We start from the raw sequence: 23,933 nt of genomic DNA on the forward strand, positions 1-23,933 counted from the left end.
AATAATGTCACTTGTCGGCCTATACAAAAAAAAAAAGAAAAACGAAATATTCTAACCTGGTTACGCAGATAGCGTACTCAAGCCGGAACGTTTCTGCAATGTTAATGCGCGTTGCAGGAGTGTACAAAATTGCTATTTTAACTGAGCTATTCCTTTGCCCTTCTGGATCATTCACTGGTCCAAACAACACCTTAACTACCACGTATCCATAGATATTACTTTTGACAACATTAACTTACTTTCCAACACACACGGACAGCAGCGTCTTAGCTATGCCTGGTCTATGGCCGACCTAATAAAATTTTCAATATTCTGTCGGGAGAAAAACAGTCAACGTTACATAAATTCAGTTTTATACGCTTTCTGGAACGATCGTTTTAAAAAGTGCTGCGTATTTACCACGAAATTTCAGATTTTCTTCATGGAGGACAAATTGGACAACCAACGATTAGACTTCACTGGTGTGTGTAAGCAAATCGGACGGTTATCCGCACGCAGTAAAGGACTTTTTAAATTACACGCTGCAGTTTAAAATAGAACCAGCCAGACAAGTTTTTAAACGTTTAAACATATTCCAGGTTTTATTTTTTTTAACTGCACATAATTGTACCCTATATTGAGATCACCTATTCAAATAAACGTTGAACACGCAACCGATATGATCGAACACATTCTTTTATTGATTATACTGTGGATTATTATATAATTTACAATATTTTTCAATGTGTTGTCAAAAAACTGAAATACTGCAACGCGTTTTGCCTGCCCCCAGTTAATCTTTCTTTCCATTCGCTGTGTAAGAGCCACATATTCAAGGTCATCAAAGTAATCAATAGAGGGTGGCAATTAACTAAGACATACAAATTAAATGCTTGTTTTGATCGACATATTAACGCGTACGTTTATCTGCGCCCGTACGAAAAACATCTTTATATTAAAACATGTATTGTTAAGTAACCATTTGTACATGTTTAGAGGCATTAAGATTTATTCAGCACGGAACAGACTTCTTAAAATAAGCATAAGTCTTTGCCATGCACAGTGTGTCTTGATCGTTTCACGGTAAACAGGATTTACCTTTATCGTTCACCTTTTGGAATTCTGTAAATAAGGCTATTTCTGTTTGCCTCGGCTGGGTATAGATATGACAAATGAGCTGCCCCTCTGCTGAGGTAGAGTCAGCAGTTGCTTTAACAGCTGATTGACTGCGGCGCATGGATGCTAAAGAAGAGACTTTGGGGAATTGTAGTTTTTAAAGTAACTTTTAAAGGAAATTATGATTCCACCTTGTGCAGAATGCAAAGTTCTGACAGCAGTTAAGTTGATTGCGAAACGCCCCTTTTAGGTCTTTCACACGACATTCCCATTAGGATTTTATGTATTTTATAATGGCAGTACTAATACGATCATAAACATGTACACGGAATATAACATGAACAAATAACTGTTTCATAGCTTAAAGCGCAACACCAAACATGTTTAGAATGAATATCGTAAGGTTTCATAACTGAAATATGCAATAATCATGATATGAAAATTATTAATTTAAAAATATGCTTTGGTTTTTTATGTCTTGTAATGAATTGGTCAAAACAGCAAACTTGAAATCTATATTTATTACACACCACCCGTCTTTGAAAGGACTCACAAAAACGGCAGTCAACTGCTGGATGGTTGAATACATTTTTAAAGCAGTGATGACCCGCTTTGGTAATCACTATCGTTATTGAAATAAATAATAAAAAGCGTATATGTTACTTACCGCAGTAGGACGTATTCTGGAGCCATATGTGTATCTTCATGCTGCTGTTTTCCCCAGGTAGGTCCGCCGTCTCCTGGTAAGTTCCGCCTGCTGGAGATAGAACATTAATTTGATATTTTTGGCGACAAAGATATGTAAAGTGGAACTACATATCCCAGAATTCAACGCGCTGTTGCTGCGTCTTGTTATGGTTGGTGACGCAGTGCGCTTTGCCGTGGTTCCCGGCGTTTCCTTATAGAGAGAGGGAGTCAATGGAGTCAAGCGGACACTATGGCGTGGTTGCACTCATAACTAAGTGTTGCTTATTTGGGACGACGTCTGGCCGTGAAAACGGACACGTATATAGACGGCGTATTTATTAATTAATTATATTTTTATCGCTTCTGCTTTTGGTTTCGGTTCTGTGTTTTTTTAACCCTGGCAGAGACTCCAGTGTTTAAGGCCTTGTTTCGAATATAGCAGGCCCAGCTTTCCAGCCAAATCAGTAGCTAGCTAGCTTAACTTAGCTTAGCTTAGCTTTATACACAACAACGGTTGCTGCTTTAATTGGGAACTTATCCAGCCGTGCATTGGTATTTAAGACTAATATGTCGGATCGGAGTGCTGTGGTGATGCAACAGATTTTGGACCGGTGAGTACGATATTTAAACCTTGTTTAGTCCGAGCCGTTGCAAAGTTGTTGCCCAGATCGCTCGATTTTCGTCGTCGCACGTTTAATATTTGGACGTATGCATTTATTTGTGCACATTTATTTTTGTCTGCGCGTATGTACGTACTGTGTGTGACCTGTGTTTCTTATAAGAAAGTGTTGCCAGTTGGACAGATTTGAGGAGTGAAAATTTACGCCACTAATGAAGTACGAGACATGCGATCCGTGTGAATTTTAATTGTTTATCATTAGTCACCCTTTTCTGCCCATTCATGGGTTTTGACACTAGGGCTGTTGCGAGACCTACATGTCATTGAGTTAAAAAGGTGTGTAAGATTTGTAAAGGAACGCAATTGAAGCGCTAAGCATTTTTTTCACTTTTCATATTGGTCTGTAACATTTATAAAATTTTATGTAAACATTTTTTTCTTATCTGTAATGTAAAAACAAAGATCTATTACACATATTTTGACAATTGCTTGCACATCTTAATCGTCAGAGTTTTGAAATGGGCTCTGTGATGGTGTTTTTAGGTTTTGAATTCAGATTTCATTGCCGCGAATTCCTGCTTTATTCCCTTTTGCTGCCCGTGATTGACTGCCCCCCTCCTCCCCTTCCCGATACGACCTTGTAGATGGAGTGGCACATTGGAAGTCACTTGCATGATGACTTGCATAGCAGAATGGTGTTCACAGGTGCATCCAGGCCTCCAGGGAGTAAAGCTGACCCATCTGAACCATTGGTGAAGTACCAGTTTGGTAATTGTTTGGGTTGTTGATGGTTGGTTGTAACCTTGCAGGTAAGATTAGTTTTTGGAGGGGATGTGGAAGCAATATGCCCCAATTAGGAAGGAAAGTTCTTGTATAAGGTACCAGTATCGTGGAGTGAGCTGATGTAGACTTTGAGGGAAGACAGTCCTCTGCTTCATGGCTTATGTAAGATTGGCTTTTCTTTAAAATAAGGTTCTGCGAAGGATCAAGCAGTTGCCCATTTAGTTGGTTGACCTAGAAAGTTGCAGTATGGGAAGTGTGCCACGCAACTGTCATAAATCAGCTAGCGGATGTGCTCTGCTCTGCTAGAGGAATGGACCAAGTAGATCTATCCATTTTTTTTGGCCAAGGCTATCAAGTGTGCATTCTATTGCAACATAGAATATGGCTGCATTCTCCAGATGGCTTTCGGGTCACAACTTTAATTTTCTCTAGTTTGCGATGGTAAATCGGTCATTTAACCCTTATGTCTGCCTTCTATGCCTCCTGTTAACCTGCATTGCTAGTCACTTAAAATTACTGATATTCAAGCAAAGGACATGCTTTCAGCTAAGGATTCCTTTAAAGACTGTTCAAATTGAAATCAAGTTGTCTGTTACTTTTAAAATATTGAATTACTGAAGAATAATTTTGTTACGTTTAATGAGGTGGAAACTGTCTGTTTTCAATTGTTTTTGAGTTTAGTCTTTTGTCTTGATTGGTGAACCTTTGTACATAAGTGAGCCCTCACTGGTGAAGACAATGATGATTTGATGATGAAACATTTGATTAGTTTTATGTTAATTGTTCTTGATTAATGGGCTTTTGACCACATGCTTGTAATGAATCAATTTTGAATTCTTTCTGATGTGCAGTCATTGGTACTTTTGGCTTCTATGTAATATTTAGAGGTCAATATGCTACAATATGCTAGCCTTTTTTGGGGGTTAATCAATCTCTTGGAAATGAGTAGGTGGGATACATTAAGCATACAAAGAGTAATATGTGCGTTGAAGAAACTGTCAGTTTTGTACCCCTGGTGTTAATCCAATTGTGACCTGTTTTGAAATATTTCTCCTGTTTAAATTGGCATTACAAACCTTTTGTTTGTGTACCATTAAATTTTTCCTGGCTTGACATTGGAACTGGAAAGTAAATGCTGGACTCTTAAGTCCAGCCACATTTGGAATGAATTGATCTGCTTTTGTAATACATTTCTTAGGGGTGCATTTGAGTGCTATGTTCAGTCAGAACTCATCAGAAATATTCATTTGTTCTCCCTCATTTATGTTGCTATGGCTTTGTGTTCTGACCTTGCTGATGCTTTTACCTGAAGTGCTTGCTGGAATACTAACAGGCATCTTCATATTGCAGAAAAAGTGCTTAATTACAGCCGCTGCTACTGGTAAATCTGCATTGATCCCCCCGCCATCCCTCATCTGAATACCTGGAGCCCTTAATGGGGGTTCACCGTTTCAGCTGTGATTCGCAGTTTCCTTTCACTGCTTGCGCTTGCTAGCATCATGCTCGGAATTTTAATTAAAACAAGCAGAGGTTCAAACTCGCACTACCAGTTGGGGGCTTTTTGCGTCCATTTAATGAAAATATGTTCCTTTACAACAATGGGGCTATTTTGATCCAAAACATTAGTGGCTATTCATTATCATTTAGTAGCCACTTATCTCTCTTATTAGTTGAGTTATTTTGCCTGTCTGTCTGAATGTTTTGTTGTAATGAAGGTGTGTAGGCTTATTTTCTGCTTTCAGGAGATTAAACATATTTTTTTTTGCATACTAAATCTCTCCATTTGCATTTATTACTTGTGCACTTGCGTGTGGCACAGACCAAAGGCATTTCCAGACTCCCCACACTCTTGACCCCACATGTTTTGGGCTGCTCCTGCATTGCAGCATTACAAAACTGAAAAATGCAGACTCTGCTTGTTTTTTTTGCCTACCTTAATCCACCAAAGTGAGCCTTTTTTGACATGTTTATTCTCCATGCAGAGTCCTGTAACTGAGGAAGTCAGAAGCCACATTCGCATTCTTGAAAAATGCTACGTTACTGTAGTTGCTCCATCAAAAACAAATAGGATAACTAGGTTACGAACAGCATCTCTTAAATTATCTAGGGCAACTGCCAAGCCAGTGCTTTTTGTGACTTTTCATGAGTCTGAGTTACTTCTTTTAAGAGTTAAGACAATGTGTTACGAGGCTTGGCAGCCATTGTAAGCAGCTCTTCTTAAACTGATGCACCATTATTTCCCCATGGCAGCCTTTGTTTTGGTTTGGTTCTTTAATGTAATTAATACTGCAGGCTGTACAGCTGCCTCTGGTCTATCCAGACTGCCGTGTTAAAGATGAGGTGATGAACCGGGGGGGGTGTGTTCCACGAAGCAGGATTAAGGGAAAGTCTGACTTATTTTGACAAGTCTGGCTCATTTAAGTGGGAGTTCCGTTCCATCAATGTGTCTCAAATTAATCCCCACTGAGCTACCATGGTAACCTAGGCGAGTGAACAAGTCTTAGTTAAGCGTTGAACTTAGTTAAGCGTTGTCTCGAACGTCCGATGTGTGGGAACAGATTCCCAAAAGTTTGTTCCATTGGACGAAATTCTGCGCTCTCACTACTCGTGTAATAAATATAATAAATCCTATAAAAATCACATCTCAGCATTCCAATTAATTCCAAAATAATTAAACCGTGCCCACATTACAAAGGTCAGACATGAAATGCAGTGTCTGAAATTGAAAAAAAAAAAAACAGTTCATATGAAAAGGAAGATATTTTTATATTTTGTTTAGTCACAGTCTTTGAGAGTTTAGTAAAAGGCAAGGACAAGATACGGTTATTTGTGCAGAACATTTCACAGGGATGCGATTGAAAGAATTTTATGGAGATCAAATACTACAGAATACCATTATACAGAGTAAGATTACCTATTGGCTATGGGGGTCGAACCAGGAACTTTCACGTTATAAGGCGACAGCATAAACCACTATACCGCCATGCCACTGTACTGGGCACTTGTAACATTTACATAACTTGCATTTAGTCTGTTTGCAATTCTTTGCCAAGCCAGTTCCTTGGTTTTATTTATGGCCCCAGTATTGCCTTTTTAGCGATTTTACATCCTTTATATTCTTTATACAGCTCCATCAGCGGCGTTTGTTCTGCGGCCGAAAAAAAGCACCGCTCTCGTTTTACACGCTTTCCAACTCGCTTGATCGATCTATCATTCGTCCATTCATTTGAGCTTCTTAAATATCTTGGATGTGCGCATTAAGTGACACTATGCAAGTCTGTCTTGTATGAGCTTTGATTTAGTTAGTTAGTTTAGATATGGCGCTAGATTGAGTCTTGACTTTTTCAGGAAAGTCTCTGTCTTTAGCTACTTTCATGGAATACCCCCTAGGTAAAATAGCGGTTGGGTATTGTTTTATGTTGTGATTTTGTAGGCCATTGTGTGACCATGTGTTGCATACTGACCATATTATGTGTGTCTTTGTCTCAAACTGAATATTGTTTGTTCCCAGCCACTTGGGCAATGATGAAGTTGTATCACCAACGGTAGTCTTGATACAACACACTATTGCAACTCGTTTTATGTGGTCTTCCTTAATCTCCACGAGTCCAGTCTTCACTTGAGAAATGCCATTAGCCGTTCCACAGCTGTGTAAATGGTGCATTATTAGTAATCTCTAGTGGTTCTGCAGCTTTGAAAATAAGTAGATGTTTCGATGTCCGATCAATGGTCATGCTTACTAATGCCAAAATTCAGTGCAGTGTTATAAATGTCTCACGATCTCTGTAATTTTGAAAATTTCCTTTATCATTTTACTGACCCGTTAAGAGGTTTTTAGTGGTTAAGCCAAATACATTTTTCTTTTTAAATTTAATTCAAAAGTTGATCTCATATTTTAAATTGTTTTAACTGATTTTATGAAGTTTACCCTTTCACTATTCACTTTATTTCAGTATCCATATGCTCTCACCACGAATAACATCCTAGTTGCTGGCATGGTGTCACCATAAGTCACAATCTAAAAGTTTCTGCTGATGGCATTCTGTCTTCACTTTCAATGTGCCTGAGACAACCTGGAGAGGCTTTATGGGAAGGCTAGACCTTGTAGAAATTGCACGCTGAAGCTCTCTGTTTGCTGCTTTGTTAGAAATCCTAGGTGCCTGTGTGGCATCCATAGAGGTTAAGGCCAGCTATGGCTAATGAGCTAATGGTGATGTTGAATCGGCGGGGGGGCAAGTTACATTTGCAAGTTCAGGTGAAATGTGACCCCTGTCCCTCAACTCCTATTCCTGAAGGAGAGCTATCAACGCATCCCTAGCTACCTTCAAGCAGTCAGATATAGACCCAGTAACTTGGCCAGACTGGGCCCTGACTGATTTTTGAAACCTGAGACATGGTGCATCCCTCCTACCCCCCCACCCCCCTCGGTACTGGCACAAATGCCCTGATTCAGTTCTGATTCACAAGCTAATGATTTGATTTGGATTCAATATCAGTGTGAAAGAACTGAAATATGAAATACTATATAGCAAATATAGTACATATTTAGGTAGGTTTAAAAAGCTCTAAATGGAATACAGATTTGAAAATGCGGAGTCACTGGAAACAAATAGTGAAGACCACTGAAGGCAGGCCAAAGAATTTATGGATATAGTTACTTAAAAACAAATCCAGCTTGTCTTTCAAAGCACAAAAATTAATTCTGACTGAAAAGAATAACTGATAATAAAAATGGGCAAGTCTGAAAAGTGGCATGTGAGTTTTAGAAGGACATTAACTTAGATATGTGCCAAAACTTAAATTAGAATCTTTTATTTTAGTATTGTTTAGGGCCTGGAATTTAACCTGACCTCACAATTACATTCAATTCAATTCAATTTCGATTTCACAAGTGCCTGACTTGATTCAGTGTCAATTTTGTTCAGTTTTTCATTTGGGGGTCAATTGCTAATGTGTGATCAAACCCGATGTACATTGTAGAACAAAGCAACGTAATTGTTACAGTCGCATGATGAAAGTAAGATAACAAAATAATATATAAGCCAGAAATGTATTACTTGTACTTGCACTTGATAACAGATAATTAACAATATTCTGACAGCAGGTCACTTGAATATCAGTTTTTTGTTAGGGTTTTTGTTTTTATGCAACGTCATTTTGTGTCACCATAAGTGTATTGAATTTGATTGGTGAAAGAATAAGCCATACTTGTTTGCATTCACATGCTGGTGTTCTCAATGCCATAACTGATAATGTGTCAATCAGCATGAAGCAACTGTGCAGAACTATAGCGACTTTCCTTTTAAGTGAGGGAAAGTTGTGCCGCCTATATGATAAGAGGACCGAAACAAGTAAAATTCACTTGATATTTTCAAAGTCATGGGGAAAACGCATAAATTAACTACATCAATCTTCAAATCATCAAAATCAGGATTGCGATTAATCATTTTTCCCACCCCAAGTTATTAATGATGTATTGGCTCATTCAAGCCTGTTTTTGGTTGATTTTGATTAACTTTCCTGAAGAATGGTGACATTCAAGTTGTACCATGTCCAATATGATTTAAATAGCCAAACACTCTGAGGGCAGACTTATGATATGGCAGCTGTTAATGGAAAGAAACTTAAGCTTTTCATGATTTTGTAATAGGCCCTGTTTGAAACTGAGCTCCTATAGGTTATTTTAAAATGGTTTCGGCAGCTGGTGGGAAATACAAAATCTTTTGCCTTTGGCATATGACTGTCATCCCTTTTTTTAAAAACCCTCCTTGATCATTAAAAACCTATGCGTGCATTTTACGTTTTGTCATTCTGGTGACGGTATGGACACCATATAGTCTCGTTTCGATATCTTGTAGCTTTGGCTAGTGTCAGACTCTGCCGAGTGCCCTTTGTGTCGCGGCTCCTCAAGTTTTTCCCACAGTCATGTGACCATATCTGCATGAAAGAGCTCTTTGTTGAGCAGATTAAGACCCTCTCAAAACCAGGGAGGCTGAGTTGTGAAGCCATGAGAAAATAGCTACGCCACGGTGCTTGTCTTTGTGCGCTGCATCAATCAGGCTGCAGAGAGGACATGTTTGCGAATGTCAGATTGGGTCCTCAGACTGCTAAGCAATGATCTGGGATCAGCAAGCAAGTGGTAGTGTAATCGTAACCCCTCACCCCTCTCTTACCAAAAGCTGAAATTGACCCATATTCATTGCTCAAGTGGGGTGATGTTTAAGAGACTATGTGAGCATACTTTTATTTAAGCATACTGGGGGTGTTTCTAAACTGTTTTTAAATCCTGTGTCTGTGGTTATTATAATGATTGATTGGATTATCAAAGCACTGATTGCCTTTTTAAGAAGTCTACACAAGTTGGTGTACCTAAGGTGAAAACTATAAAAGGAGTGATGCTCAGTGGCGATTTTGGAGATTAAGGGTTTTTGTGAGGAACTCATAAAATTGTATACCACAACACTGAATGTTATTTGGTGTTTCTGTCTTATAAAGAATCTTAAGATCCTCCTGGTGGAATAGGCAGGTCTCTCAGCTCTTCGACAGTCAATTTTTGTGGCCGTGATACAGAATTCACGTGGCGATGGTGTTGCTATATCAGGTCAGTATGGACCTCATGAGTTGGTACCCTGGGAAATGCAGAATTGTTCCGGGAGAACAGTATTTGCTTTCCTACGAATGTGTCAAAGCTGGCCTTTACCAAGAACAATTGATTGCAAACGGTCACTTTGGATCTTAGACCGGAGAATGTTATACTGCTGCAAAGGACTGCAGAATCAGGAAAAGTTTTGCAAGCTTAAATTATGGCCAGCATGCCGCTGTGTTTCTGCTTTCCAGTGAAGCATTTTATCAGCTCATCGGGAATGAATTGCGCTGTTTCTGAACCGAATTTACCTGGCATCATGGGGCTGTTATCCTTTGTAATGGCTTGTTTTGTCACCCTGAGTGGCAGACTTTGAGTCTCAGTGCTGAAATGGCATTTGTTTGTATCTAATAGTGGATCCCTTGGATGTTTATCTCTGAAAATACCATTCAGTTACTGACTATTGCCGACTGTCAGTTTAATGTGGCTTGTTGATTCAGTCGCTGTGCCGTGTTCCCCTGTTCGAATCTGGCTTTAGTGGTGGCCTGTAGTAGCTTGGGCTGTGAGACCCAGAGGCCATTTGCACCCCCCTATGCCCCGTGATCCTTTATTTATCTCAAGAAGTTGAGCCTGTTGCTTTTGCTTTTGAGATGCATCTATATATTTTTGTGTGCTTCATGAGATCTAATCCATGTCGCTTGTTCGGTGAAATGAAGTACAGCAGTAGTTTCAGCCTTGCAGTCACAATCTCTCAGCCTGACAAACAGCTCTGCACTGAGTACATGCTCTGCTCTGTTCTAAATATAGACACCTCAGATCTGTCGTAGAGGTCATGACCACCCCCCCACATCATCATATTATTCAGCCCAAAGCCATGTACTTTGTTGAATTTAAAGCTGCTCTGCCTGCCGAAGAGCTAGTGATTTGGGTCTCTGTCCCTGAAAATAGACCTTTTAATTTTGTCTTGAGTGAGAGGCAAGTGGGCACTGCACAATCCGGACGTCTTGGACCAGTTCCGGATGTTAATGTGTGGTGCCTTTTCTTTTTGTCCTGTATGCAAGGTCAGGGGGAGCAGGAACACATCTGCTGTTCCTCGTTCCCTGAAAAAGAAAGTGAATCTGAAGACACAATACCTTTTCTATCTTGGGTCACTAAAGCAAAAGAGAATTCGTTTTCAATCAAATAAGCATTTGAGTTTCATGGAATTATGCTTTCTGGTAGGGGGATGTCCCGTTGAAAAGCAGAGGTTTTCAGAGAGAGCGCTAGCCTCGACCCGAACCTGAGCTGTTGGTGCTCTGTTTGGGGTTGGCATGGAATCTGTGTTACAGAAACAGGAGAGTCGGTCCAAGGCCTGGTGTCTGCCATTGTTCTCCAGTGTTCTGCTCTCCTGGAGTTGTCTGCAGTGCTCCTCAGTCTCCCTCCCGCCTTGAGTTGCAGCATGCCGCTTATGGTGGGGGCACGTTGAGCTGCAGCCGCCCAGCTGTTTAGGACATGTTTATTGCTTATTACTGACCTCTGTTCTGCTTCTGATTTGTGTTCATGGGCAAAAAGCTTTCAAAACAAGAGAAGGGGATTGTCTCCTTCTGCTCATCGTTTCCTTCTGAGCTGTTAATCCCACTGTACCTTTTATATTCAAAGTTAAAACGTACATATGCACACGTACATAAAGTGCACATACAGAATGAATGTCTGCCGGCTGGAATCGCTGTCACTTTTCGGTGAGGAGAGACGGCGTGACTGCAGACCACCTTTAAAATATCGATTGCTCCGAAGCTGTTCTGTTGCAGGGCGGGTGGGGGGGTAGAGTTTCCATCAGGGCTGCGGGCTTTGTTTCACCAAGTGGAGCCTTTTATTGTGCGGGGCCTGTTATCTGAGAGCCCCTGACTTGGGCTCCAGTGTACTCCCCACGAGATCATGTTTTATTCAGGCCAGAAAATGGAAAATCTGGCAGGAAGTGGGCAGAGTGTTCTAGCAGGCTGACGTGCTTTTGCAGGACCCGCTCCCCTAGATCGCCGCTGTCAACAGAGCTGGGGGGATGAAGGCTGATGACTATGGGGGGTCACAGATTTTTTCCATTTATTATTCACCACGCAAAGCTCTGGGGTTTTAATTATACATTGCATATGATGGGATCTTGTTCAATCATGGCCCCCAGCATTCTTTCTAGGATAGTGCATCTACAGTACAAGATGTCTGGAGTTCTTTGAATGAAACTGAAGCCAAAAATGCCACTGGACGCATTGGGGGATGATGCGATTTAACATTTGTTCCTCCTTTGAAGCTGCTGTCCCTGCAGTTATCCTGTGCATCTAAGGATGTATCCATAGGATTTTAATTTTAAATCTTTCTGGTCTATTCTGCTCTTTCTAGCTACCAATATTGTTTGTCTTAAAAAATATGGGAGCATGCAATAAATCAAGATGAACCTTTTATTAGCCAGAAATTGATATCGAGGAAGCCTTTTTATATTGTATTACTAATCGTGGCTCTGTCAGCAATCCTGCTTTCAAAGATGAATTGAGATTGCCAAATGCTAGCTATATAGGGTACTATAAACCTGAACATTTTATGCATTGTCTTTAATAAACCTACTTCTGAACACGTGATAGTTAATGGCTACATTCGCTCCAAAGGTGAGTACTTTTCCTGTTAAATGCAATGTAGTCCAAAGCAAAAAGAATTAGCCTCCTAAAGTTGTTTATGAACCAGATCAGCTGTGACAAATGAGTTGTTCAAATATGTTTAACAGTATGAGGTTTTCATTCTCTTGTGGGTGTAACCGCTAACGTAAAAGTTAAAAGGATAAACCATTGGTTGGTATGGAAACTGAAGTTTACTGTTTATGGCAGAAAACATCCTGGCTTTGTCAGCTGATCCTTAGGTCTGAATAGGACTGTGTGCCAGCCGCTATCGTCTGTTTATCATGTGTTGGCAAAAGTTTGAAGTGACCCTGTCAATTATAGATAAGCTTCTCAAACGGAGCATGTCAGCTGGATCTAGTGAAGTGTTGGCTGCAGACATACCCGTGGGGTAGTGGGGTTTCTCTAAGGTAAAATATATCATTTTTTTTGCCTTAAATCCGACAAGCATGTATAGAGTCTTTCATAAGTCACAATAGATGTTAATCTGAATTTTATGGACATGCATACAACAGAATAAGCAACAGTGAAAATGGATACAAGGTAAGCAGCACTTCCGGGGCGGAGTTCAAACCCTGCCCCAGGCTTGGTGTGTGTTGATGGGGGTGGTTTGGTTTTTCTGCTCTGTTTACTGCTGCAGTTCAATTCAGCCATCTATGCATTTTGAAGTTACTTTGTGTCTGGCCTTGCAGTGGACTCTCACCACATCTCAGATGCATGCATGTGTGTCTGCGAATGTGCCCTGTGCTTCCTGGAATAGGCTGCAGGCTCTCTGTGACCCTGTACTAGATAAGCAGTCTTGGATGGAAATAAGCTGGTCTAATAACACTGGAGGATTTTTTTTTTTTTTTTTTTTTGCCCTGTCCTAATTGAGATGAAGAATATGTTAAATATTTGAAAGCCTATTTCTGTTTCTTTAGGTGGGTTAGGCTTTATATTTAAAATGTTGCATTTTTGAGGTCTGTGCATCACCCGGCCCTTCCTCAGTAGGGCATGTAGCTTATTGTATCTTAATTAAGAAGATTTTTACTAGAGATGCACTAATCTTGTATTGGTATCGGCGTCGATCCAGACTTATTTGACAGATCAGGTATCGGCCATGCATGACCGATCCAAGTCCGATTACTTATTCAGTTTTTAAAAAAAAAATCTCTAAAAAGATAGCTCCTGTTTTGTGTTAAATCTATTTGTACAATGAATCACACGACAGCTTCTTAGATATTTTTTTTTGTAACATTCAAGCTGAACAGTAACGCTGCCACTCAGGTTTTTTTGCCTCGGTGGGTGTGAGCGCAGTGACTTCCACCTGCTTTGACGTTAAGAGCATACCCTTCACAGTAGGGGGAACGCAAGAACAGATAACAGGGTTATGGTCTGGAAGTATTTTATGCTTTTAATAGCAACTAGTAGCACAAAGACTTGAAATCTTTGTAAAAAAAAAAAAAAAAGTTTTAGGAGGTGGGAGAGAATGCAAACAATATGGAAAAAAGCAATTGCTGATTTGGGAGTCGCTAGCTTGGGCTGTGTTGTGCAGCTTGTGACGCTGTTGCCAGTGGAAGAAAAATTGGGGGCATTTTAAGCATTCGCCACTTGTGTATACTCGCTTGGAAGATATTCAGATTGAACTTCAAATGTCTCAAACGCTTAAAACAAGATGTACAAACGAGTTGGAACAGTATCTTATGTATGTTTCTAGTAGCCTAACTAAATATTTTTTAGCATACATTTTTTCATCTGTATTTACTAGCTTAAAATGTTTATATATAAAGTATGAATGTTATATTTTTATTATATTAAAGTATAAAGAGCTCTTGCATCGGCAGTTGTGTATTGGAATCGGATCGGAACCGAGAAAATGTGAATCGACCCATCCCTAGCTGTTACTGCTCTAGCCCCCTTTGTCTAGTTTTTCCTGCAAACAACCACAGAGTTTGGGGCTTGAAGGATTGTCTCAGTCTTTAGTACTTTCCACTCTACTCTCTTTAGCATTGCGTAGTCAAAGTGGAAATGGGAAAATTAATTCCAAGAGTGGCTGAACATTCCATTCCATTCTCTCCCACTTATCTGGGGTGGGGTCACAGGGGCAGCAGTTTAAGCAGGGATGCCCAGACTTCCCTCTTGCCAGCCACCTCCTCCAGTTCCTCCGGGGGAATACCAAGGTGTTCCCAGGCCAGCTGAGAGAGAGAATCTCTCCAGTGTGTCCTGGGTCTGCCCCGAGGCTGCCTCTTGGTTGGACATGCCTGAAACACCTTCCCAGGGTGCCACCCAGGAGGCATGCTAGATAGATGCCTGAACCACCTTAACTGGCTCCTTTTGATGCTAGGGAGGAGGGCCTTACGATGAGCCCCTCCCAAATGCCCAAGCTCCTCATCCTATCCCTAAGGTTGTGCCTAGACACGCTATGGAGGAAACTCATTTCTGCTGCCTGTATCCACAGTTTCATTCTTTCAGTCACTAGCAAGAGCTCATGACCATAGGTGTGGGTAGGAACTTGGATCGACTGGTAAATCGAAAACTACAGCTTTCAGCTCGGCTCTTTACCACAACAGAATGGTACGGCGTCCGCTTTACTCCTGGATCTGAGATTCAATGAACAGCATAGACCATGTCAGGGTAGCTGAGGAGTATGATCTCTCTGCAGTTTGGACACATTCTCTGGTTCCCTTTCTTAAAAACTGGGACCAAAACCCCAGTCTGCCAGTTCATAGGCATTGTCCCAGTATCCACGCAATGTTGAAGAGGCGTGTCAGTCAATACACCCCAACAATATCAGGAGCTTTCAAGAACTCAGTTTTTTTTTCCCTCCCCCCCCCCCCCCCCCCCCCCCCCCCGTGACCTGAACCCTAAGGATGGGCAAATCTCCCTCTGAATCTTACTTCCTCCAAGGAAGGCGCATCAGTGAGATTCAGGAGATCCTTAAAATATTCCTTCCACTGGCTGACTCTATCCCCATCAATAGTCCTCCATCCCCACTATAAACAGCATGGGTAAACCCTTACAACCCCCCCCAGTCGCCTGACTTTGCCAGAACCTTTTGGAGGCTGTCCGAAAGTCCTCCTCCATAGCCTCACCAAACTCCTCCCACACCCGAGTGTTTGCAGCAACTGCCAAAGCCTCTTTCTGCTTGGCCTGCAGATACCTGTCAGCTGCTTCAGGAGTCCCACAAGCTAACCAAGCTCGGAAGCACTCCTTCACCCTGACAGCTCCTTTTACCACTGGTGTCCACCGCTGTGTTAGGGAGATTGCTGCTGCGACAGACGCCAACAACCTTACAGCCACAGCTTCACACTGCCGCCTTGGCAATGGAGTCCCGGAACAGCCCATTCAGGCTCCATGCTGCCCAATGCTTCGCTTAAGGGCTAAAAAGTTCTGCCAGAGGTGCGAGTTAAAGATGGGCCTCTGCCAGATACTCCCAGCATACCCGCACCATACATTTGAGTCTATCCAGCATCTTCCCCTGCGGATCCAGTTCACCACCAGTGATCAGTTCACAGGTCAGTTCCTTTCTTCACCCAAGTGTCCAAAACGTACGGACGTTGATCCAATGATACAATTGCAAAATCGATCATCGAACTGCAGCCTAGGGTGCTCTGGTGCCAAGTGTACTTATGAGAACACCACCCTTATGTTCGAACATGGTGTTCGTTATGGACTAACTGTGGGTAGCACCGAAGTCCAATAACTGATCACCACTCTTCCGATCGGGCAGGCCATTCTCCCCCAGTCACAATTTCCCAGGTTTCGCTGTCATTATCCACGTGAGCGTTACAGTCCCTCAGCAGAACAATAGAGTGCCCAGCACCTTACAGCACCCCTTCAAAGGTCTCCAGGAAGGCCAGGCACACTGAATTGGTGTTCAGCGCGTATGCACAGACGACACAGAGCCCTACCCCGGACTCGAAGTCTAAAGGAGGCGACGCTTTCGTTCACTGGGGTAAACTCCAACGCACTGGCACAAAACCCAGGGGCTATAAGTAAATCCACACCTACCCAGCATCTCTCATCCCATAGGTGGAGGCCCGGCCACCTGACGCTCACATACGAGTTCTTGCTCCGAGGCAGAGTAACATCCTCCTTGATTTTCTTCGTCATAGGAGTCAATGTGAACCACACTTGGTCTGGCAGCCCACCTACAATCAATTTGCCTTTGGAGACCATACCAGGGGCAGTTGCCTCCAACAACATAGCTCCTAGAATCATAGGGGCACACTAACCTCTCCAACCCAATAAGGTAGCGATTCATGGAGGGTGGCTTGACATTCCAAGTTTTTTTTTTCTTTTTATCCTTTGCCGTTATGAAGCCCTGATCATGCATGTTATCACTCTCTAGCCAAGACTGAGGAATACGATCCAGGTTTTACCGCACACTCAGCGCAACAGGATGGATATTGGTGAATGTGATCAAGCCGAATGTGGCATCCATCTGGAAATTTTGACTTGGCCACAGCTGTCTTGTGTAAAGAGGATTTTTGTGGTTGTGTAAGCACTCCATAGTATAAACTCACTTGCACTGACTGAAGGCTCATTTTCTTGTTTGATGCTGGTCCCGTGTATCTGTTCAGTTGCTCGCCAGCAGTAGGATTGATGTAGGTTTGTGTAGCAGTTTATTCCCTGCTGCAACGATGCATGCGTTCATCGCCACAGACCATAAAAATAGGGGTTTTATGAACCTGATTATTGACATGCTGATAAATGGAAAAACTCGCTGGTTCAAATTGGAAACATTATGCTTCCTGCATTTTTTTTTCCCCATGACTTTTTCTGTTTGCCAGTGTAATCTGAGGTGATGCGTATATCAGTGGATGCTGTGTGGATTCACCCATATGGTAGCATCATGAATTGTTGCTGGTGTCACTCTGTTGTGAGTTAGCTGAGCACATGGCTTGAGGTTTAATGGTCGATCCACAATATGCATGTGTCCCTGGAACTTGAGTGAATCTGTAATCAACATGTCGAAAGACTGCCATCAGCCCTCTCAGACTGTTATTATCCAGCGCATGCAAGGCGACGACCGTTCCTGATCCACTGACGTGATTAATGCCTTGTTATACTGCACAACCCAGCAGGGCATTGTGAGGGACGGTGAATTATCGCTTGGCAGAAGCTTAGGCCCCAACATCTGTCCATGTGTCGTACAGAAGCGGTCTGGGGAGCGCCGAGAAATGTGATCTGCGATCTGCTTTGTTTCCTTTTATGGTCTTTGTAGTGGTCTGCAGACTTGATGCTGTGTAGACTCCACCATACTGCTCTTAAACTGGAAGTTTTGGTTTCTTTCAGCATGTTTACAGCTGTAAAAACTTGTCTTAATCTGACACTTCTCTAGCTCTGCAATGTGACACTTCAATCTGTGCAAAAATAAAAGCCCGATCACCTTTAATCCCTTTTTTATTTAGTGACTCATTGTTGACTTCACATCTAATAGTTTTTTTCCTTCTCCTCCCTTTTGTTATGGAGATAACATTACGAGTCTGTCCTGTAGGTACAGATAGTGCAGCCAAAAGCCATTTCATCTCCTCGTCGATATAAAGGATTTATGGTATCAAGCTCAGTGCTCATCTGCTATAAACATGGTGCAGTTCTTGGGTTCCCGTTGGAAGTTAATCAAAAGTAAACTGAGCAGGACTTCTGATAAAAGATTGCTTTTGATATTGTTTCATACAGAACATATCTGGAGCCCCTGGTACACGTTCTGAGCTTGTACTAAAAAGGAATGTGGCGGTCATCGTTTGGGCTCCTCCACCCCCCCCGTACTTGCCCACATTGTGTCTGCTGCCAAAAGGCCCTAAGCTTGTTAAGTCTACCGGGTTCTGGTTCTGTTGGAATACAGCTGTAATGTTCACTTACAGGAGAGAATGAATCGTTTTTTTCCAACTCCTTTCTCCAGTCATCTATTTCTATGTATTCAGATGTTTCTTTCATGCACCCACAATTGCACTTTGGGGTAAATGTTCAATGGCTGATCATCTGATACAATAATCTCCTATATTTCAGTAGTTTTTTTTTTTTTTATTTAGCACTGGTGCTGCTAACTGAATACTGATACAATCTGAATATTTGCCTGAAATATTGCCCCGATTTGACACCTTGGACCCACGTGTTAATTCTTAGACGAATATCATCCGATGCTGGTATGTTGACTGGTACACCATCCATCTCTTAGCCTGTGTGTTTTATGTACCTCTTTCGGAAGTTGAAGTAAGTGTGTTTTGTGTTTGTCTGTGTCTCACGCTGTCCCGTTCCGCCACAGGAGCTGCTGGGTGTGCTTCGCCACAGACGAGGACGATCGCACGGCAGAGTGGGTACGCCCCTGCCGATGCCGTGGATCCACCAAGTGGGTGCACCAGTCGTGCCTGCAGCGCTGGGTGGACGAGAAGCAGCGGGGCAACAGCACCGCCCGCGTGGCGTGTCCGCAGTGCAACGCAGAGTACCTCATCGTTTTCCCAAAGCTGGGTAGGCGGGCCTTCATCCTTGGGCGAGACCAACTTCTTAAGTGGGGCAAGATTTTTACTTATTTTTTTCATCGGCAAAAACGTGATGTATGACGGACACGCATCAAGCAATGTGGAAATTACCGGGATTACAAGAAGCTATGGTAGCTTTGAAAACTGGACTTTACATGTAGTATATGGGTGTCATTTACAATGAATTCTTTTAATAGAAATACTACCTATGCCATTAAAATTTAATACTTTACACAAGAAATTGGATATAGAATAAAACAATGTAAGCAGAATCGGAAATTGCAGTGCAGGGTTTTTTAAGGATACTCATTTGGAAAGTTTTGGTTCTGCCCAGGAATACTTTTGCAAAAGATCACTTATTCCCTAAATGGTTAGTGATTTCTGGTAAAATGTCTTTGTTGTTCTGAGTACTTTTAAGTATCTGCAGTGAATGTAAGTAATAGGAGTCATGGCTCATCTCCAGACCTGTGCAATGCTTGTCCCCCCGCTCACCCCCCCCAAGGTGACACTTGGGGTCATTCAGGGAGCCATTATTTTGCTGGCAAGACCAGTGTCATCTGTCAGATTGTCATGAATTTCTGCTGTACAACTGCTGTTTTGTGGAAGGGCGTTTTGAGACAGTCACTCCCAAAGCGCTGATTAATTTATCATCAGCTCGGTAGACGAACTCGTTCATGACCCACAAATGTGTGTGTGTGTGTGTGTGTGGTGGAAAATTATCCACATTAACCTCAGTCGCCAGCCTGACGTGGTTATTGGGTGCGACGCCTGAACTGGCAGGACACTGCTGGTCGCGGAGGGCCGTCACCCACAAAGAACGTGCCTTGACACGATGCTCCTGCAGTTTCCACCCGCTCCTTACGCCTCCTTTGACAAGAGGCGCGTCACTCACTGTGCTGGCATCTCTACCCCCCATCTGTCTGTCTGTCTGCCACTCAATTCAGTAAGATGATTTGGGGATATGTTTCATCTCCGAGCCAAAAACAAGCACCTCTTGGGCAAACGATGGGCGAGGGTGATTGGCACACCCCACCCTGACCCCGATTGGATTAGCAGATAGGAGTTGGGCGGCTGGAAGAAGTGGTAGGGTGCAAGTAGCGTTGCAAAGGGGCAGAAAATTTCTGGGAACTTTCCAGAAACTTTCAGTTCCATGGGAGGTTAAGATGGGGGAATTTTGGAAATATTGCAAGTTGGAAGCTTTCCTTGGAAATTAGTAAGATTATTTGGGAATTAATGGGAAAATTCCCAGAATTTTGGAACCCGAGATGCAAGACTGTAGCGCCCCAGTGATGAGCCAGCCCCTCGTGGGCTGCTCCTCTGTGCCGTGGGTTTCTATAGCAGTGGCTGTTTTTAGTGCCTCTCCTTCGTCTAAAAATGTCTCATCGAGCGAGTCACTTTACACATTTCACTGCGACCACCCCCCCAGACTGTGCATCTACTCTCCCCTATTATGTAAATGGATCTCTGTATATAAGGTAGCCAGGATGCACAAGTTTAGCTCTCTGCTGCACAAATAACCTTGTCTCTCTCCTGAGGTTTGCGTCCTGTTATTTTGGGAAGCGCCTGGGTGCAGGCTGCTCCGCCTCCTTGACCGTGGCCAGCTGTGAAATCGCACCGTGTGCTTCCTTATTAACCTTCAAATAGGCTGGAAGGAAAAACAAACTCCACAGTTCAGCCTAGGGTGGTGACTTTTGTGGGGGGGAGAGTGCTATTTGTTTCCCTCTGGCTCATTTAAACAGCTGTTGAATGAATTGGATTGTTCTCCCAGTACTGAGGTCCAGGGAAGCAGAGAGCAGGTGCCAGAGGGAGTTTCTCTGCACTCGAGTATGAAGTTAGGCCGTGTTAAAATGCATACATCTCTGTTTAATTCTGCTGTCAGTTTGTGTGCTTGCCTTCCTCATGAATGGTGATGTGGATGCGGTGAATGGTGCCTTTTTCCACCTCCTTTGGGCCCACCCGTGGTTTCAGCGGAATTAATGAAGAGATAAAGGAGCTTCTGTGTGTGTCTGTCTGTGTGTGTGTGCGTGTGCACGCGTTCCTGTCATGCACGGCCATCCAGCAGGGTAACGCTGGTACGGTACGGGCTCGGCCCCCACCTGTGGACACTGCCTGCCCTTCACCGAAATGCCAGTCTGCAACAAACCGAATGCTTCCTGTTTTTCCTGTCTGAAGGGTTTTACACATGCATCTCCCTTAATGCTCATATTTACCATCTTAAATGTCTTCTATGGGCATTTATTTCTTATGCTGTGCTAATGAAGCGGTGTTTTTTTCTTAGCTTCAGCCTCAGTGTTTCACTGCTAAGCCCAAGTGCTATTCTCTTGTACTAAGGGGCCTTTTTTTTAAAAAAAAAAAAAAACACAATGTAGACTTGACGGCTTTCTTTTGTACTTAGTCTACTTTTCCCATTATTATCACATTAAATTAAATGGGAGACACTTCTATTGCATGTAGAATTGATTCCGCGAATTTGTAGTCTTGCCTCGCAATATGCAGAACACCGGTTTTGGTTAATTGGGGCTGGGTGAGATTTCTCTGGTCGTGTGTGTTGGTAAGAATCTTGCAGTACGATGCGTATCGTGATAGAGGCGTTACGATTTAATTGTAAGCAATGCAAGTTTTTTTGTTTTTTTTTTTTGCACATCTAATTTTACGAAAACTCATAGTATAAGAAACATACCACCATATGCATAACATCTGATTAAACAGCAAGGCTCTTGTTGATGTTATTGCTTGTATTGGGGAAGCCAAATGAAACCCCCAGTTCAGCTCTGTCTGCTGCTGTTGCCGGTTTAATTCTTTCGGAGTCTGTCATCGGTCATAACGTTACTAGTCAGCTGAGTTTGCTAATGGTAGTGGTGTGCCCTTGAGCAATTTCCTGTCTGTTTACATTGTTGCGCAAAATCAAACTGTCTGAGGATAGATTACAACACCGCTGTCTAGTGGTCAGGGGTTGAAACGCGACACAAAATGCCCTCAATCTTTACATGTACAGTTAAAAAAAAAAAAAAAAAAAACCTTGAATAGCTATTTTTCTTAAATTAGCTCATAATGCAATTAAAGTATCCCTTGTGTGTGACTGAGGTACACATGCTTATGTTTCCAGCAATGGCATCACCAGACTACCACAGACCTATTTGAATATGCAGTCATGTAATTAACATCAGTGTACCTTTTCGGAAGGCTCTGTGTCAATATGCAGTAATGTCATCGGATATTTGTAGCTAACTCTTTGTCGCTGTGCAATTTTATTCATGGGCATACGAATGTTAAGCTGAGACCTGTTATGTCTGCTTAAACCCACCTCCCTATGGCACGAAGCTCCTGAAAATGGATACATCTGGTGCCTAGCACACATTGGTCTGCTTCTTCAGAGGTCTGCGGATATATAAAACAATTCAACCACCGCTTTATGGAAACTGATGGCATTGCCTGACTAGTATAGCAGTGACATTTCTGTGCTCTTTCCTTAATTTCTTTACCTTTAAGGGCGACTTCCTTTCCAAGGCTGCTCTTGACATGTTTGCACTAGAGTGCAGTGACCGGCTTTGCCTTTTAGCCGTTACATCGGCATGTATCTTTTCAGCCCGAGTTTGTCATCCTATATAAATGTCTAAGCGTTTCTGGAGCTGGTGGCTGGCCAGTCTGCATGGTGGCCTTTTTACACTGTCTGCATACTGAACCTAGTGCTTTCTGGGGTCAATATCTGCATGCCTGCTTGCGAGGGAGGTGAATAATAATCACCTTTCGCGTTCAAAAGAGTGCTTACATCTCTGTGATTTATGTCCGGAATACCTTTTCGTTCTGTAATTTCCACGCTGTTTGCTACGCGCACTATGCTTAATCACTCAGCAGCGTGTTTATAAGGATCCAGAAAATAAGCTGTAGCTCTTCACAGGGGTGCTTTTTTTAAATATTAGGAAAAGACTTTAATCGTCTAATATACTGCTTCTACAGAAGGCAAGTAGTCCAGGCCCCTGCCCTCGCCTAAGAATGTTCCGGAAGCTTAGAAGCACAGCAGGGCATGTACTTTGGATTCTAGGGTTCTGTGGGTTTAAGGGAATCTGATGGCAAGTGCTAAGATTTGTGGATACTTTAATTCCTTTTTCCCTCTCCTCCCTTTCCTTTTAGCAATAAATCTAACCTACTTCACTCTGCCCTGGATGTTATAATGTGTAGCCTGGGTGAAAACGGAAATAATTCCTGTTCTGGCCTTGAATAACTCCCTAGTGGCGCGTGATCAGTCTGGTTTGCATGTGCAGGTGCATTTTTGGAGACACCACAGTCTCTCAGACCCAATTCTATCCTCCTTAAACTGAATTTGTTTTTAAAAGCCCATTGATCTCAACGTGTCTATGCTACATGATTGTTGCATCCTTGAAACGGGCATTGTGCTCCATAGCAATACCCAGCGTCTCGGGTTTCCTTTGCTTTAAAGTTTAATGTGTCCTAGTTTGCACTTTGTGGTAAGTGCCATGCCGTAAGAATATTTATACCTGTGTTCTGGAAGCTGCTGTAGGGCATTAAAATTAAAATACAAGCCTGTCTTACCCTGGTTTACCCATCTCCCTAGTAGCTTAAGGACATTGGAATTTTTAAACTGCGATTATTGATATTCCAGTTTTACTTTACGTCGGACTTCACATACTTTCGTCATGACTATAGGCGTGGTTTGTTGGCATGACATTAAATATCAACACAACTATACATTGGACTTGGTATTTGGTTATAGGCTTTTCGGACTGCAATATAACTTTCCATGAGTTTTCAAAATTTAGACCCTAATTTGGGGTTCCACAGTATCTTACAACCCTAGTTCTAGCTTGATTCACTGTTAGCATTGAAAGAGGACATTAACTGTGCTTGAGAATATTATTGTAGCGTTAATATGACATTGAGTTAACTTTATGAGTCCTAAATAGCACTGCTTGTCTGTGCCCAGCCCACATAGGTGCTTTAAATTACTGCATATGTGTTTTCATAAAGCACTTAATCAAATCTTCTACCCATGTTTTCAAATTTGATTTGTTTTGCTGGTACAGCATCAGCAAAGACAAGCCCTGGCC

At 42.3% G+C, this 23,933-nt stretch overlaps 2 protein-coding genes across 13 annotated transcripts in view; one reads left to right on the forward strand and one right to left on the reverse strand.

The window, feature by feature from the left end:
* Positions 1-1,866, reverse strand: part of cpeb3 (cytoplasmic polyadenylation element binding protein 3) — a 41,965-nt gene extending 40,099 nt beyond the window's left edge. For 7 of the 12 annotated variants that reach the window (XM_049006610.1, XM_049006603.1, XM_049006602.1 and 4 more), the window contains exon 1: positions 1,078-1,216. In XM_049006610.1, the coding sequence (XP_048862567.1) occupies positions 1,078-1,216 (139 nt within the window). Of the gene's footprint in view, positions 1-239; positions 313-399; positions 1,057-1,077; positions 1,217-1,762 lie in introns of those variants that run through there. The other 5 variants (XM_049006611.1, XM_049006605.1, XM_049006604.1 and 2 more) reach the window with 3 other exon arrangements.
* Positions 1,867-1,981: 115 nt separating this feature from the next.
* Positions 1,982-23,933, forward strand: part of marchf5 (membrane-associated ring finger (C3HC4) 5) — a 29,602-nt gene continuing 7,650 nt past the window's right edge. Inside the window, exons 1-2 of the mRNA XM_049009717.1 lie at positions 1,982-2,393; positions 18,654-18,856. Of these exons, the coding sequence (XP_048865674.1) occupies positions 2,350-2,393; positions 18,654-18,856 (247 nt within the window). The 5' untranslated portion in view covers positions 1,982-2,349. The remainder of the gene's footprint in view (positions 2,394-18,653; positions 18,857-23,933) is intronic.

Source organism: Brienomyrus brachyistius, chromosome 3 (genome assembly GCF_023856365.1).
Source record: "Brienomyrus brachyistius isolate T26 chromosome 3, BBRACH_0.4, whole genome shotgun sequence".
Taxonomy (NCBI): domain Eukaryota; kingdom Metazoa; phylum Chordata; class Actinopteri; order Osteoglossiformes; family Mormyridae; genus Brienomyrus; species Brienomyrus brachyistius.